At 37.1% G+C, this 14690-nt stretch overlaps 1 protein-coding gene across 1 annotated transcript in view; it reads right to left on the bottom strand.

The window, feature by feature from the left end:
• Positions 1 to 14690, bottom strand: part of LOC137386014 (piezo-type mechanosensitive ion channel component 1-like) — a 57715-nt gene that overhangs the window by 36063 nt on the left and 6962 nt on the right. The window contains exons 5-13 of the mRNA XM_068072660.1: positions 14447 to 14586; positions 12639 to 12787; positions 10566 to 10730; positions 8843 to 8892; positions 5794 to 5945; positions 5090 to 5431; positions 3606 to 3797; positions 2904 to 3114; positions 707 to 799 (exon numbers count right to left, since the gene is read on the bottom strand). Coding sequence (XP_067928761.1) covers positions 707 to 799; positions 2904 to 3114; positions 3606 to 3797; positions 5090 to 5431; positions 5794 to 5945; positions 8843 to 8892; positions 10566 to 10730; positions 12639 to 12787; positions 14447 to 14586 — 1494 coding nt within the window. The remainder of the gene's footprint in view (positions 1 to 706; positions 800 to 2903; positions 3115 to 3605; positions 3798 to 5089; positions 5432 to 5793; positions 5946 to 8842; positions 8893 to 10565; positions 10731 to 12638; positions 12788 to 14446; positions 14587 to 14690) is intronic.

The following is a 14690-nucleotide window of genomic DNA, read 5'->3' as shown; positions in this document are numbered from 1 at the left end:
ATAATTATGGAAAAAACGTATTTGCACTGCAAATCAAATACATACCATAATGTCCAGATCAGAATCATGTTCGTCCTCAACTTCGGTATTAGAGACTGATGGAGTTGATTTCAATGTAAAAAGACTAGGAGAGATTTTTTGCGATGACGAAGCCATGCCGAATAACTTTTGAAACCCTTGAATAATTTTGTAAAGTTTGATGCAATGGCAATAAAACTCGAAGCCCCGGCGATGATTTTAAAGAAGTTTTGGAACTCGGCTATGTTTAGTACTTCTGCCTAGCGGCTATTTTTGCGATGACGCCATTTTGGATATCTTGTGACAACCTTGAATAATTTTGTAAAGAAATGTGATGGATTGGCAATGGTGTTAGCTCAAAGCCCAGGCAACAATTTTAAAAATGTTTTGGAACTCAACTACGTTTAGTATTTATATTAAAAACTAGCCTAGCAACTAGTTTTCAATTTGATGCAGTAGTTATTCTCTCTTGTGATTAAAAATAGAACTAATTATTCACGGAATTTAATAATTCACGGAATTGGCTGTTCGCGAAATCGCGAATTTTTATGACCAACGAATATTTTCATCCTGTAGGGTATATCTAAAGGCATTACCATATCTGTGCATGTCTAGTCAACTGTCAACTTTGAGCGCATTCCCGCATTCACCGAATGACTAACAACAACAATAACTTCTCATAACTCACCAAACAACAGTGTCACCTCTGGGGGATAAACATAGCTGGGAAGATATAACCAAATCCGTAAGTTATCAGCCAATGTTGAAATCCACGGATATGCTGTGAAAACACCAACAGAGTGTAACAGTTTTAACATACAGAGATAGGAAGACTGGTTATAAAACAAACCTACTAGTAATGGCAATCGCAAGGTGCAGCCCTCCACACCTCAATTGGTGAGCATAAGATCAACCGTAAGCCTGCAAGGCATTATGGTAGATGTAGATGCCCCTATAACATAGACCCCTTTTAATGTATTATGTAAAAAATTAAATAGCGTGAAGTGTGAAGAGATTCCATATAACATAAAGCGTCAAGGCGGTGCAAGTTCTTAAATTCAATTTGGATAACGAGAGTCCAATAGTTAGCTTTAAAAATATTGTTTTCTCCCTTGCAGCACTTGGGAGAGAAACCAACGTGTAGGGCAGGGGTCGGCAACCTGTGGCTCCGGAGCCGCATGCGGCTCTTTCATTCCCTCGCTGCGGCTCCCTCTGACTTTGGATTTTTTTCCTTTTCTACCAAGTAATTGCCAATAATATGCCAAGTAATTCATAAAACTTTAGAAATTTATCACTAAATTTTGTAATATAAATTTTTAAACATGTAATTTTGGTGGTAAATCAAACATTGTCGCTTGTTATGCGTCATTATTTACGCTCTATTACCGTATTATTAGTACCTTGTCACATGATTGTCACGTGACTTTAATGTAAAAGTGCAGAAAAACGTACTACCGGTCTCGCGCAGAGGGCCAGATCGCTACGAGATACATTGAAATATTATGTCAACAAACGGGGTAAAACAATTAGTAATCAGAGTAAGGCTGGCCAGCCACTTAGGACCACAATATCGTCAACAATACTACTGACAAACAGCAACACTAATACAGGCAGTAGGCCTACACCTTATAATAACTTATGCGCCAATAAAATGGCCAAAACTATTTTTTGCTCTTTGCAAAAGTGTAATTTTATTTTCTCAGCAGTTAAATCATTATACATGCCACACCATTTCGTTTTATGGTGTAAACATGGTATAAAAACATTAAAAGCTAAACAAAAAAGTTGCATGTAGTATTTATTTATTAATTAAAAATATCAAAGGGGGTTTGTGGCTCCCACTGCGTTCTTTCCTGCGAAAACGGGTCCAAATGGCTCTTTGACTGGAAAAGGTTGCCGACCCCTGGTGTAGGGGTATCTGTTACATATACTAGTACCCTGTAGGGGTATCTGTTACATATACTAGTACCCTGGCAGTCTAGTGCGTAGTGAGAGATCATCAGGTGTACAGCGATAAAGCACAGATAATAAGTAGCAGCACAACTATTTAGAAATACCGCAATGATGTCAATTGGCGCAGGTGTTAGAGTGTCGGTTTACCAAGCTGAATGTCACGATTTCTGAGTGCCAACTCAGGGCAACTTTTTACCCTGACCTCTAACTTTGGTTTTGGACAGACAGACGGATAGACAAAACAAACACCATAGTACTTATCATAGTAAAGATATATTTTTCTTTTAGTCAAATACAATACTTTTTCTTTTTTTCGCAGCATGAACTTTGTGAAGACAAAAGTGAAACAATAGATTCAAATTAACATTAAAGCTTCTCCTTAATTTAACATAAAATTATTGTAATCATGGACCATAAACTAATTATAAGTGATATGAAAAGAGGGAAAATACAGTACTATATAATTGGTTTGTTGATACAAATCAATAATGCCAGTGACTGTATAGCCACTAAATTAAAATGTCAAATTTAGTTTTTTTTCATTTTGAAGGGAAAGAGTTGATTTTGAGAAGATATAGGAATGGATTAGTCTATTTACGTATATTTTACGCGTCGTATAATGTAAAATACATATAACATAAAAATTCTTGGAATGAATAATTTACGTTGTGGGGGAGTTTCCTGTATTCATAAATTTATTATAACGCTCAAGCAAAAGCTGTACACTATCGTTACTCGTAGGAAATTGAAGACCAGAGCGTGGAATATGTTAGCGCAAAACATCACTATCTACAGTATGAACTGCTGAAATATTATGGAATGGTAAAAGAATCATATATGCTACCAAAATATAGAATGGGAAAGTTGCTCATCTGTTCGATCTCAGAAAACAGTAGAGAGCAAAAAGATAAAAAATGCACGGGACAACTCACCCAGGCAAAGCGTTGGAGGAATGCCAAGAGCGCAGAGGTACTGGGCGGGTAGGAGCAGAGCAAGGATGATCAAATATAGAAACCAGACACGCCGAACGTACATTCGTCTGTACATATTAAGAAGTAGAAGAGCAGCGAGTAACAGCACGTAGATGGCACCAATGACGTCTTGTCGGTAGGAGACGACCACAGTTGTAGTGACGAAGCATATCTAGCAAATGTAATACGGGCAATACTGATAATGTGCAGACAGGTAAATGCTGTCTAGGTGAATCAATCCTAACTCGGTGCACTATCAAATAAACAGTCAGAAATCAAAATACGAAAAGACAGGCATTAAATGTATAGCCGAAAATGCAATATATGGTAGTGAATATCTTCAGCTTGCTTCTATAAAATATAAAGGAGAACTGTGAGCAATTCACAATCAGCCCCATATTTATCACGACTCTTGATGTCGCTATGTGATACTGCTTTCAACGTAAACTAACTTGGAGGGAAATAAAATGCCGTCCACTGCATACAGGATCAGCATAGAGCCACAAAACACGGTTTCATCAGGAATCTTTAGGGCTATCAGAAAACCCGCAGCTTGTTGATAATCATGTACTAGATATGTCCCAATCCAGATGCTACTCCATAATAGCAGTCTGATTATATTTACAGGCGTATATTCTTTATTATAGATAATTAAAATTTTACCTCAAGACCGAATCTGTTGAAAGTGTGGTTCACTAGGTAACCCAGAAATTTTTTGAGACTCTCATCAAGGTTGTCCAATGTGATGCTAGGAAATGTGACCCCGGCAGGTGTTGGAGAAACTTTCTGTCTGTAATGGTCGTGAACCTTGAAGAGCACTAGAGCTGTGAACCCGATCAGCACTGAGATGTAACCCTGTAACAGTTAGTTTGAAATAAAAAGCTAAAGAAAAGCATAGGAGACAACTTTTTCCTACAAAAAACTTGAAATAAAATATATGACGCATTTCTTTTGTCTATTTTATGAGAATGTTAAGGGAATGTTTAATTGTCGCTAATACAGAAACAGGACATCTTGGATTAGATGGTAATCCTGGACATCTTGGATTAGATGCTAATCCTGGACATATTGGATTAGATGGTAATCCTCTCAACAGAGCCAGATGGTGTAAAAAACTAATAAGAATCGTCAACATCTTTTTGATGATTTTGAGCGAACAAATTGCTGGAACTTTGTAAAATAGCATAATAGTAGCTAAATTGATTTTATAACAGCTCTAAATTAATGGAAATCAAAGCTGTTGATTGGCTTTTGATAGAGCTACATAGACTGACAACCCTACTACACGTATTACGCATATCACACTTTATTCAGCATGGTATGTTCGGCTTTCACTAGTAATATTACTAGTTGAAAATAAAACTGTAGAGGTTAACTTAACAACAATTATGATCGAATACTTAATATCAACATTTTCATTTGATTTCATTTTTGTGTTAAGATGAGCGTCACGACGATTTTTATTGCAATTTTGAAAAGCATAATCATGATCAATGTAAAGGAAAGTAATGAGACGGGTGACATTGGTTTGTTTATTCAATAATAAATTTGAAGTTTCAAGCAATAATCTGTTATAAACATACATAAACGCCGCAACATCTCAAAGGCTGTTCTTATTTTTACATATCTACAGTCATACAGAGGTATGACAGTAGATTCTAAAATACTTTGCCTAAGCGTGGTTATCAAGCCAGAGCACCTAGGTAGTGACTCACAACTCCAACCAAGTCCATAAAAGTCTTTGATATAAGTCTCAGCACTCGTGAAGTTAAGCATCATTGTTTTATATACAAATTGTTTACAGTAGGACTGGGTAGCACAATGGCTAGTTTTAATCTTCCATAAACTAAGAATGGCTTTTATAGCTATAGTCTGAGAATGTAGGATCATTTGAAAACCTATAAAAGACACCAAAGAGCATTTTGTAGTTGCTAACAGAAGTATGAGAGCTTATTTAGCCACTACAAGTAGCACTTATGTAGATACCTACCATTTTTGTTCAGAGAGAACACAAAGTATGAACTTTTCTGATTTTTACTCAAATTCTGCACAACTATTAAGAGACACACGGCAGCTTCAGCTGACACAGTCTCACTCAAGATACCCTATAAAAAAAACACTAGAAGTTTGGCAAATGGCTAACTTACTCCGATGTATTGGGGAAGACTATCTGCATAGCCAGTGCCATCAGGTCGTAGCTTGTCTAGCCCGAGCCAGGCTGCTGAACTTTGCTGCCCGACTAAGACATCTGCATTTTCTAGTGGTATGTACATGTATGTGCCATTGATCAATGTTTCATTTTCCATAGTACAGTTGGCCATGAGCAAGTCTTTTGGTATAGAATAGAGCTGATACAACATCTTTGCCAAAACGATAATACCGATCCAGAACTGTGACATAAGAAGGCAGAGCTTACTAAGCTTTCCTTCGGGATTGAAAAAGAGGCCCAGGTCAAGGACAATGAGTAGGATGAACCCAAATGCTGTAGGCTACAACAAAGCCAATAATAGTATCAATATATGAATTATAAGAATACTTGTAGGTAAACGTTTTTGCCAAGCTTATGACGAAATTGTAAGTATTGAATCATAACTATAAACCTATACATTGCACACATCAAGCCACTAGTTAATGTACAATGCAATGTGACACAAAATACTCACAAGTATTAGCTTGAATACAGTAATGGATTTTCACCTACTTCCTAAAATTAGCCAGTGGTAAATGACCAACTAGAAATCCACCAAACTTGTGCGAGCGTATCTTCAAGCCACAAACATAAATTTGCTATAGCTCATGCGCGCATAGACAAAGGTTGTATTCTCAGTACAATGATGGTGAAAGAACTAACCTCACGAGTAATTATGTAGACCGGGGCTATGTAGACGATCTTATACAAGTGTATGGTAGTCATACGAGCTGCTGAGTAAAATACATCATTGACTGAAGGCAAGAGGCTCTTGATGAAATTAAAAAAGGTCTCCAGCAAGTTTTTTGTTGGCTCTATAAACAGTACAAGCCGCCTTAACATGTGAAAGCTGTAAAATCGAACAAGGGAAATTAAAAACTTAATTCTATAGGCATTGAAGAGGGAAAAAAGTCAAGAATGGGCAGTTAGAAACACGCGAAAGGAAAAACTGTTACCGATGAAAGACGAGAAGCGCAACAGAAGAGTAGATTTCTGCTAATCAGCGATATTGGCTGACTATTGAATGTCTTGTGTACTGAGCTGGTGACACCAATGCTATTGCAATATAGTATATAACTATATAACATACTGCAAGCAAGGTCTGGCTACATTAGAAGAATTAAACCCCACCTGAATAGCTGAACTGCCCAAGAGATCTTATTGATGTTTGTTTATGCTTTAGGATGCACTCAGGCAAGCAATTTTACAGTTTTAAAGCACAAATGACAAAAATAGTGCCATCAACGGTACATTTCTTGTCACACTGATTCAACCCGCTATAGCTACCAGGGAATGACGGATGTTTTTTCAAGCATTTTTTTGCAGCAAATTAACTGATAACAGATTGCTATTGTTTGTAATTTTTGGTGTTGAAAAATCGTTGGTTGTCTGATTAAGGCTTATTAATGGGGAGACAAATGAGCATAAACTTATTAATTTGATTGGATATCACGCCACAAGTCCAACTGTTCAATATACAAAAGCGAAATATTCATGTACACAACAGAGCTTAGAAATCTCAGCTGCAGCAATTGGTACCACAGGCATACAAAATGTACATGGGCTGATGGCATATGTAGATGAAGTGACAAAATAAACAAAAAGACAAACTTGTTTAAGTGTCAGCAATGGCACGTAGTCAGCCCCAGCAATATGCTGCTACTGGTCACCGTAGCACCCTGCACCATCTGCCACATGCATGGAACGTGTTGGCAAAAAACAAGCAGCTCTCACTTCCAACAGAGCTGCCAGTTTTATATCAAATTAAAACTTATCTGAAATTGAGATGCAGGCTTATCTTTTGTTTACTAGAAGTTACAGAAAATAATTTTTAACGTGCTTATTTCAAAGCAAATGTTTTCAGAATAATATTCAGAAGTGAAGATTTTATTCAACTGACCACAAAAAAGTATCAAAACGACGCTTCAAAACAACAATATGTTGAACCTCTTTAATGCTGAACAAAGATATCAACTAAGAGCCCGCTCTACATAGAACAGGAAATGCATCAAAGCTTTAACATTAAGGAATGGGGCTATTCATCCATATTATAATACAAGCCTTGCTATTACTACATGAAGTATGCAAACGAGCTTATGAAGCAACTGCTCCATGCTGCCAACGAATCAACTGCTTCTCGCTGCCAACAAATCAAATGCAGTAATACTTCAACTTACGAGTGCTCCAACGTACGAGAAACTTGAGATACGAGCTAGCTTTTAAGCAAGTCTTAGCACTAACATACAAGCCATGTTTGAGATACGAGCACGTGAGTCAGTTGCCAAGTATGCCGGAGGTGTTTTATGAGAACAGCATCACTCTGTATTTTTTAACTGCTCAGGTTATACTTTTGTACCGTGTTTTTTGTGTGCGATTTTCAGTGCATAATTATGTGAATTAAAAGCACTGTGCGTAGACCGAAAGTTTGCCAGTAAAATGAAAGATAATGCAAAGAAAAAGCAAATGATAACAATTGATATTAAACGAAAAATTATTGAAAAATATGCGAAATGTGTATGCGTGATTGAGCTAGCTCAGCAATATGACAGAAATACATCCACAATTATCAAACAGAAGGATTATATTCAGGGCATTTAGTTCGCAAAAGGACTAACCATAGTTTCTAAACGGCGCAGCGATCTTCACGACCGCTGATGGAGAGACTGCTCAGGGTTTGGATAAAAGACAAACAATTGGCCGGTAACAGCGTAACTAAAACGATGCTATGTGAAAAGGCCGGTGCTATCTATCAAAACTATAAAAATATACTTTCGGACAAGTTGGCTAGTGGTCGTGCAGTAACCTTTTGTGACGACACCTGTGCTTGTCCTAATCGCAACATGTTGAAAGGGCGACAAAGGCAAACGTCCTTAGATTTGTTTATCTTAAAACGGCCGGCTAGTCATGAAGGCGAAACAAAGGAAAAATTAGCTAACCAGCGAGCAACTTAAAACTATGAACGCCGAAGAAATTTTAATTATGTCAAGCTAAAAATGAAAGTTTGCTTTTAGGTTTGCTTATAAGTTTGTCTTTTAAGACTTTGATTAAATAAAAATTTATCAAAGTCAACTGTTGTAATGAAGGATAACTTATATCTCCCTCTCTGGCAAATGCTAGCGTTAGCTGCTATTGTAGGTATTTAATTTTACATTTTAATTAATCACATTTCCTTGCATTATTTTTTATTTGTTGCTTTTTGAAAGTATGTGGTAAGTTATGACAATAACCAACATGTTCTTTCTGTTACAATATATTGTTTTGAGTGTTTTATTTGCATTTTTTAGAGTATGGAAACCAATCGATATATATTTAATTGTTCTAGATATAAATAAATTGCACCAACATGCACCAACAGTAAATTGACATACGAGCTCAGTCTCGGAACGCATTAAGCTCGTAAGTCGAAGTATGACTGTACTTAAAAAAAAACAGAATACCACTTTTTCATAATAAAATTTAAATACGAACAGAATTTTAGTAATGTACCTGTTTAATAGACTGCATATACAAATGACACTACACCCTTGTAACCTAAACCCATGTAACAGATTTTAGCTGTTAAGAGTTCGAAAATATAATGCTCCACTTGTAAAATGAGCCACTTCAATAAAAGTTAGATATACTATCAATAGACGAATAGGTAGTAACAATAGATGAAGAACTCTAATGTTTCAAGTATAGCTAAGGCACATGTAAATACTATATTGCATACCTGGAGGTGGCTCTTCAACAGCCTCAAAATCCTCGGCGATACTTTTCACCCTATAAGAACAAAGTTCCATACAGCTATCTAACAACAGCTGTTGTCAGACCAACAAGGTTGTGATATACCGTAAAACCTCTAATTGAATGCCATAACTCAGTAGTTTTCAACCCTTCTCCCACAGTGGCGGTCGAAATAGAGGTGCCGTTTAATTAAAGGTTTTACGGCATGTTATACTGATCTACTAGTGAGCGGCTAACAAGCCCCGGTCCTGTTGCATGACAGATTTGAATTTAAAGCACATAAATTACATAATTTTTTTATTATATATTTCAATACATCAGAGTCTTGGCTTTCGAATGAGCCTATATTCAATACACAAAGAATAATAGAGCTATGAAAAACGGGGTGTCAAAAGTATGTCCTGCAAAAAAAACACTTGATTCAGGTACTCAAAATGTGACGTCATAATTCTCATTTAGCCTTAGGTTGTCAATCCCCTTCGCTGCCAATGAGGCTGCGTTTTTTTGTGACAATCTGTGCTGTTAAACCGGAGAGCGCTAATAATAACTAAGATTCTAGATAATCAACAATGCCCGCGATCGTGCTAACGCCGACCAATACAAACACATGTTATGGGTTAATTAATTATGCTTCAATAAATGTACTGTCGTTGATAAAGGTAATGAAATCACATCGATTAAATTATGATCTGCGGTTGCGTGGCCCTAGGACTAAATCGCACTTTCGCGAGATCACGCAATGCTTGAAATTAATTAGTCTCAGTCGTCACCCTCAATATCACATTAAAAATAAAGAGCTAGTGCATAATATCATCGGGAAAATATAGTATGGTTCTTGGAGTCCGAGGTACTCATCATAGAAATAATATGTACATGGAAAACTAATGACACTGATTCCTTTGTCATCTTCATTCGTTCTCTGGAGTTGTCCTACCTTCACCTGCCACTAGCGTCATTATCGTCATTATCGTAGTTGATAAATAAGTGGTAAGAGCACACAACAACGAATATGAGAATTGTGACGTCACCATTTTTGAGACTATGCTAGTAAACTTTTTCGCGGTAGAGCTCTGGGGAAATCCTATAAACACCAATCAATGTCTGTCTCACCATGGCAAACAATAGCTCATTCGAAAGCCAAGACTCTGATGTATTGAAATATACAATAAAAAAATTATGTAATTTATGTGCTTTAAGTAAATAAGCAGGTCTTGAAGTGCGTTTAGACAGTTGAGATAGCCTACATTTTTAGGTAGTGGGTAGTTGAAGCTGTGCAAGTGTTTATGGCATGTAAATTAACAAAGGGATGCAAGCACATCTTTTACGGATTAGAGGGTGACAATTTGACAATCGCCGTATTGACAAACAATGTTAACCGCTACTAAAAAGGAAATTATTTGACATATAAAGTATTAATAGTTTAACATAGTAGTACTAACAGACAGATACAGTAATACTAGCAAAAAGACACAGTAACAGTATAACACCATCCACAAACGCTGGCACAAATGTGCTTGTCCAAACTCACAATCATGTACACACACGTACGCACTCGCATGCACGCACCCACATGCACACACAAACACGTACTTGCACACGCATGCCTAAACTCACACAGACATGCCCACAAGCGCACACACATATATGTACAAACGGGTATGCGCACACACATATATGTACAAACGGGTGTGCACACAAATTCAACTTACACTTGATTTTCCTCCGTGAACTGCATGAACTGGTCATGGAAGATGTGAATCTGCAGCATAACAGTGACAAGGAGGAGTGCTGGCACAATCAGCCTTGAAAGAAGGAGGACACTAGCAGTTCCTTCTTGGTAGTTTATTTCAGGGTCAAATCCAAGGTCAGTAAGCCTGTCAAGAAAGACACTTCAATCCCACGAATGACTCATATATTAAATTCTACAATTTGCAAGTCAGAAGCTGAGTAACATCCCATTTACGACACAGTATGGCCTCTGCATCAAACATTGCACAGACATTCTGAAAATATGCTCTCTTGGAAAATCGTTTTACAATTCTTCAATTTTATGTGGATTGTCTAGCGTAAAAGACTAATTCTGCACTATTACAAGACACTGAACATTTCCCTTCTGTAAACTGCACAAGTTTCTTCGGCTTTCTTTTTATGTACTGAAAATTAATTCAGGAGTGGTAAGGTATTTAATTACGTTTTCGTTAAAATCATCTGCAAATAGAGCCAAAATACATGGCCTTAATAAAAACAAATCAGAGAATATTTTAGATGACAAAATAGTTTTTTGGAAATAGAAGCAAACAACTCCTAAGCATGATACATGTACAGTGCACCGCCTCGTTACAACATCCCTGTTTTACGGTTTTTTCGCCTTAAAATGTGGACCATGATGTTTTTCCGTCCTTCGTTACGACATTTTTTTCGCCATATGACATTGACAAAAACGTCTCTCAAAATTCAAATTTGGCAGTCGCTGTGCTATTACATCGGAATAACGAAGATGCCTATATGTTATTCGCTGAAATTCCTTCAACGACGCCTGAAAGAGATACAACGTTCGCTCTCTCAGTATATTTATGCTAATCATACTTTTTTGTAGCTATTACATGTAATAAGTAAAAAGAAAAGTGTGGGTGACATGTATGTCTACAGATGTTGGCTACAGTAAACCCTCCTATAACGCAAACCTCCTTTTATGTACATTCCAACTAACGTACAGAATTTGTGTAAAGCTTTTGTATGTATTACATAAGACATTCCGTATAATGAAAAGATTCAAGTGAGTGAAAGTTCTCAAATTCGAATCGAATAATAAGATTGCCATCGTTAGCGATTAGTTAGATTGCCAAGATATCGCTTTCTCACTTGCAGTACTTGGAAGAAAACAACGCATAAGGGTATCTCTATAGACTAGCACCCTGGCAGTTTTACTTTATTTGTTTTACTTTATTTTAGATTAATTGAAAAACATTTCAATAGCCATTTTGCCAGGAAACATGCTCAAAGATACTTTCATTGAGATATAACAAATAGGCATAAAACAATCGGAGTAAAATTGTAAAAACAGTAAAAATATTCAGATATACTGAAAGGTTGTCGATTGGTATAGGCGTTAGAGTGTCGGCCTACCAATCTGAATGTGATGAGTTTTACTTTTGTTCAAAGGGATCTTTTATTCTGACCTCTAACCTTGGCTTTGGACAAACGGACAGACAGACACCACTGTTATTATAGTAAAGATGTATTTTCCTTTTCCTCTATTTTAGACATATACGATATTTTTTCCTTTTTCACAGCATATACTCGTGTAAGAAAAAAGTGAAAAAAATTGATAAAAATCGACACTGAAGGTGTGCCCTACCCTTAATGTAGAATTAAGGTAATCATGGACACGAAACCAAGGGAATGTGACAAGAAAAAGTTCTTGATATAAACTAATAATACCACAACCACTATATAGTCATTAAATTAAAATTTCTGTTTAGTTTTGTTCTTTTTCAAGTGCCCAAGATGTGATTTCGAGAAGACCTTAAAACAGATTAAAAAATTTACATGTATTTCATTGTAAATCCCGATAACGTAAACATTCTGGTACGGATTGTTTATGTTGTAAGGGTGTCTACTGTAAATTGCAGGACGACATAAGTAGAAGCAAGACTTCACATTTCCAATGTTACAATGATAGTTTGGTACCAAATCCCATTGTTTGACCTACCCCTAAAATGACCTAGATCAGACCATAAGCATCATCCAATGAACTTACATTTGCAAGTATGGACACTTACCAGTCAGCACTGATGCCTGTGGCATTTTTGAAGGAAATCAGTACATCGTGAAATGAGAAAATATAAACGATCAATGTGGCGATGACAGAATAAACAGCCACTACTATCAGGAACATCTTTAGTGTGAATCTCCAGAAAGGGTAGTGAAACTGCAAAAAAAAAAAAAAGCTAGTCCTGATTCCTTCAAATACATAAAATTGTATTATTGCGAAAATAAAGATAAAGCGCTTTGAAAAGAAACTGCAGAGAGTTTGTTATTACGAAAAAAGTATAACAAAAGAGCATACAATGTAGCGAACATACTCATAGCCTCTCTACTCGGACAACCACAGACGAAGTGAACATACTGATAGCTACTCTACTCAGACAACCACAGATGAAGTGAACACTGGTAGCTACTCCACTCAGACAACCACAGATGAAGTGAACACTGATAGCTACTCTACTCAGACAACCACAGATGTAGTGAACATACTGATAGCTACTCTACTCAGACAACCACAGATGTAGTTAACATACTGATAGCTACTCTACTCAGACAACCACAGATGTAGTTAACATACTGATAGCTACTCTACTCAGACAACCACAGATGTAGTTAACATACTGATAGCTACTCTACTCAGACAACCACAGATGAAGTGAACACTGATAGCTACTCTACTCAGACAACCACAGATGAAGTGAACACTGATAGCTACTCTACTCAGACAACCACAGATGTAGTGAACATACTGATAGCTACTCTACTCAGACAACCACAGATGTAGTTAACATACTGATAGCTACTCTACTCAGACAACCACAGATGTAGTTAACATACTGATAGCTACTCTACTCAGACAACCACAGATGTAGTGAACATACTGATAGCTACTCTACTCAGACAACCACAGATGAAGTGAACATACTGATAGCTACTCTACTTAGAAAATCACAGATGAAGTGAACATACTGATAGCTACTCTACTCAGACAACCACATATGTAGTTAACATACTGATAGCTACTCTACTCAGACAACCACAGATGTAGTGAACATACTGATAGCTACTCTACTCAGACAACCACAGATGAAGTGAGCATACTAATAGCTACTCTACTCAGACAACCACAGATGTAGTTAACATACTGATAGCTACTCTACTCAGACAACCACAGATGAAGTGAACACTGATAGCTACTCTACTCAGACAACCACAGATGTAGTGAACACACTGATAGTTACTCTACTCAGACAACCGCAGATGAAGTGAACACACTGATAGCCATTTTACTCAGACAACCACAGATGAAGTGAACATACTGATAGCTACTCTACTCAGACAACCACAGATGTAGTGAACATGCTGATAGCTACTCTACTCAGACAACCACAGATGTAGTGAACATACTGACAGCTACTCTACTCAGACAACCACAGATGAAGTGAACATACTGATAGCTACTCTACTCAGACAACCACAGATGTAGTGAACATACTAATAGCTACTCTACTCAGACAACCACAGATGTAGTGAACACACTGATAGCTACTCTACTCAGACAACCACAGATGAAGTAAACACACTGATAGCTACTCTACTCGGACAACCACAGATGAAGTGAACACACTGAAAGCTACTCTACTAAAACAACCAACACACAACCTCCAACAGAAATCAACTCTTTCATCCAGAAGCAGAGTAAGAGCTGTATGAATCTATATACAAACTCCAGTGACCCATCACCCTCTCTTGTAAAGTACTGCTAGACACAAAGGCGGAGGAGATGGTCATACCACAGCAATGATAAAACAAGATTTATCACCTGCAGTGTGATAGCTGAGTAGAGAAAGAAAACCATGTAGATGAGACGGTAGATGTATGGCTCCTGGATAGCCATGATGAGCAAGAGTGTATAGAATGCCAAGAGCCAGTACTTGCCGAGCCATTCCGATAGCTTATGTCCTGCAAATCAGATTCCAACGGATTTCTCAGAACATCCAGAAAATCTTTTAGTAAAAATGAACTAGTGAATTTAATGTTGACTGGCCAGCCAAAGCATCCACATC

Source organism: Watersipora subatra, chromosome 1 (assembly GCF_963576615.1).
Source record: "Watersipora subatra chromosome 1, tzWatSuba1.1, whole genome shotgun sequence".
Lineage (NCBI taxonomy): Eukaryota > Metazoa > Bryozoa > Gymnolaemata > Cheilostomatida > Watersiporidae > Watersipora > Watersipora subatra.
Note: the sequence above shows the minus strand (reverse complement) of the source record. Positions and strands in the feature narration are given on the sequence as shown.